This window comes from Eimeria mitis, genomic scaffold (assembly GCF_000499745.2).
Source record: "Eimeria mitis Houghton genomic scaffold, Emh_scaff2045, whole genome shotgun sequence".
Classification (NCBI taxonomy): Eukaryota; Apicomplexa; class Conoidasida; order Eucoccidiorida; family Eimeriidae; genus Eimeria; species Eimeria mitis.
In genome coordinates, this window is record NW_013570367.1 from 3,073 (window position 1) to 3,342 (window position 270).

Below are 270 nucleotides of genomic sequence, written 5' to 3' on the forward strand. Positions count from 1 at the left end.
ATGTTGGCGTGTTGGTGTATATATATATATATATATATATATATTATTTTCAGTACGCAACTAAGTGTACAAATGTGTACATATATGTATAATATTTATACAGGTTTGTTCGGGAGACAGGGATAACGGAAATGAAGCGTGTGAAGGAGAACATCAAGGCTCGCTTTTGTCCCCCTGTTATTGAGAAGGAAGTGGCGCAGCTGCTGAAGCAGCTGTCTCCAATTGCGCCTCACCGTCTGCCTCTGCTGCCCGAATCGTCTCTTATTTCTA

General features: G+C 41.1%; 1 protein-coding gene across 1 annotated transcript in view; it reads left to right on the forward strand.

Moving 5' to 3' along the window:
- Positions 1 to 131: 131 nt before the first annotated feature.
- EMH_0047820 (Bromodomain, related) overlaps positions 132 to 270 on the forward strand; it is a gene marked incomplete at both ends in the record, with an annotated part of 6,076 nt that continues 5,937 nt past the window's right edge. Inside the window, one exon of the mRNA XM_013496328.1 lies at positions 132 to 268. Within this exon, the coding sequence (XP_013351782.1) occupies positions 132 to 268 (137 nt within the window). The remainder of the gene's footprint in view (positions 269 to 270) is intronic.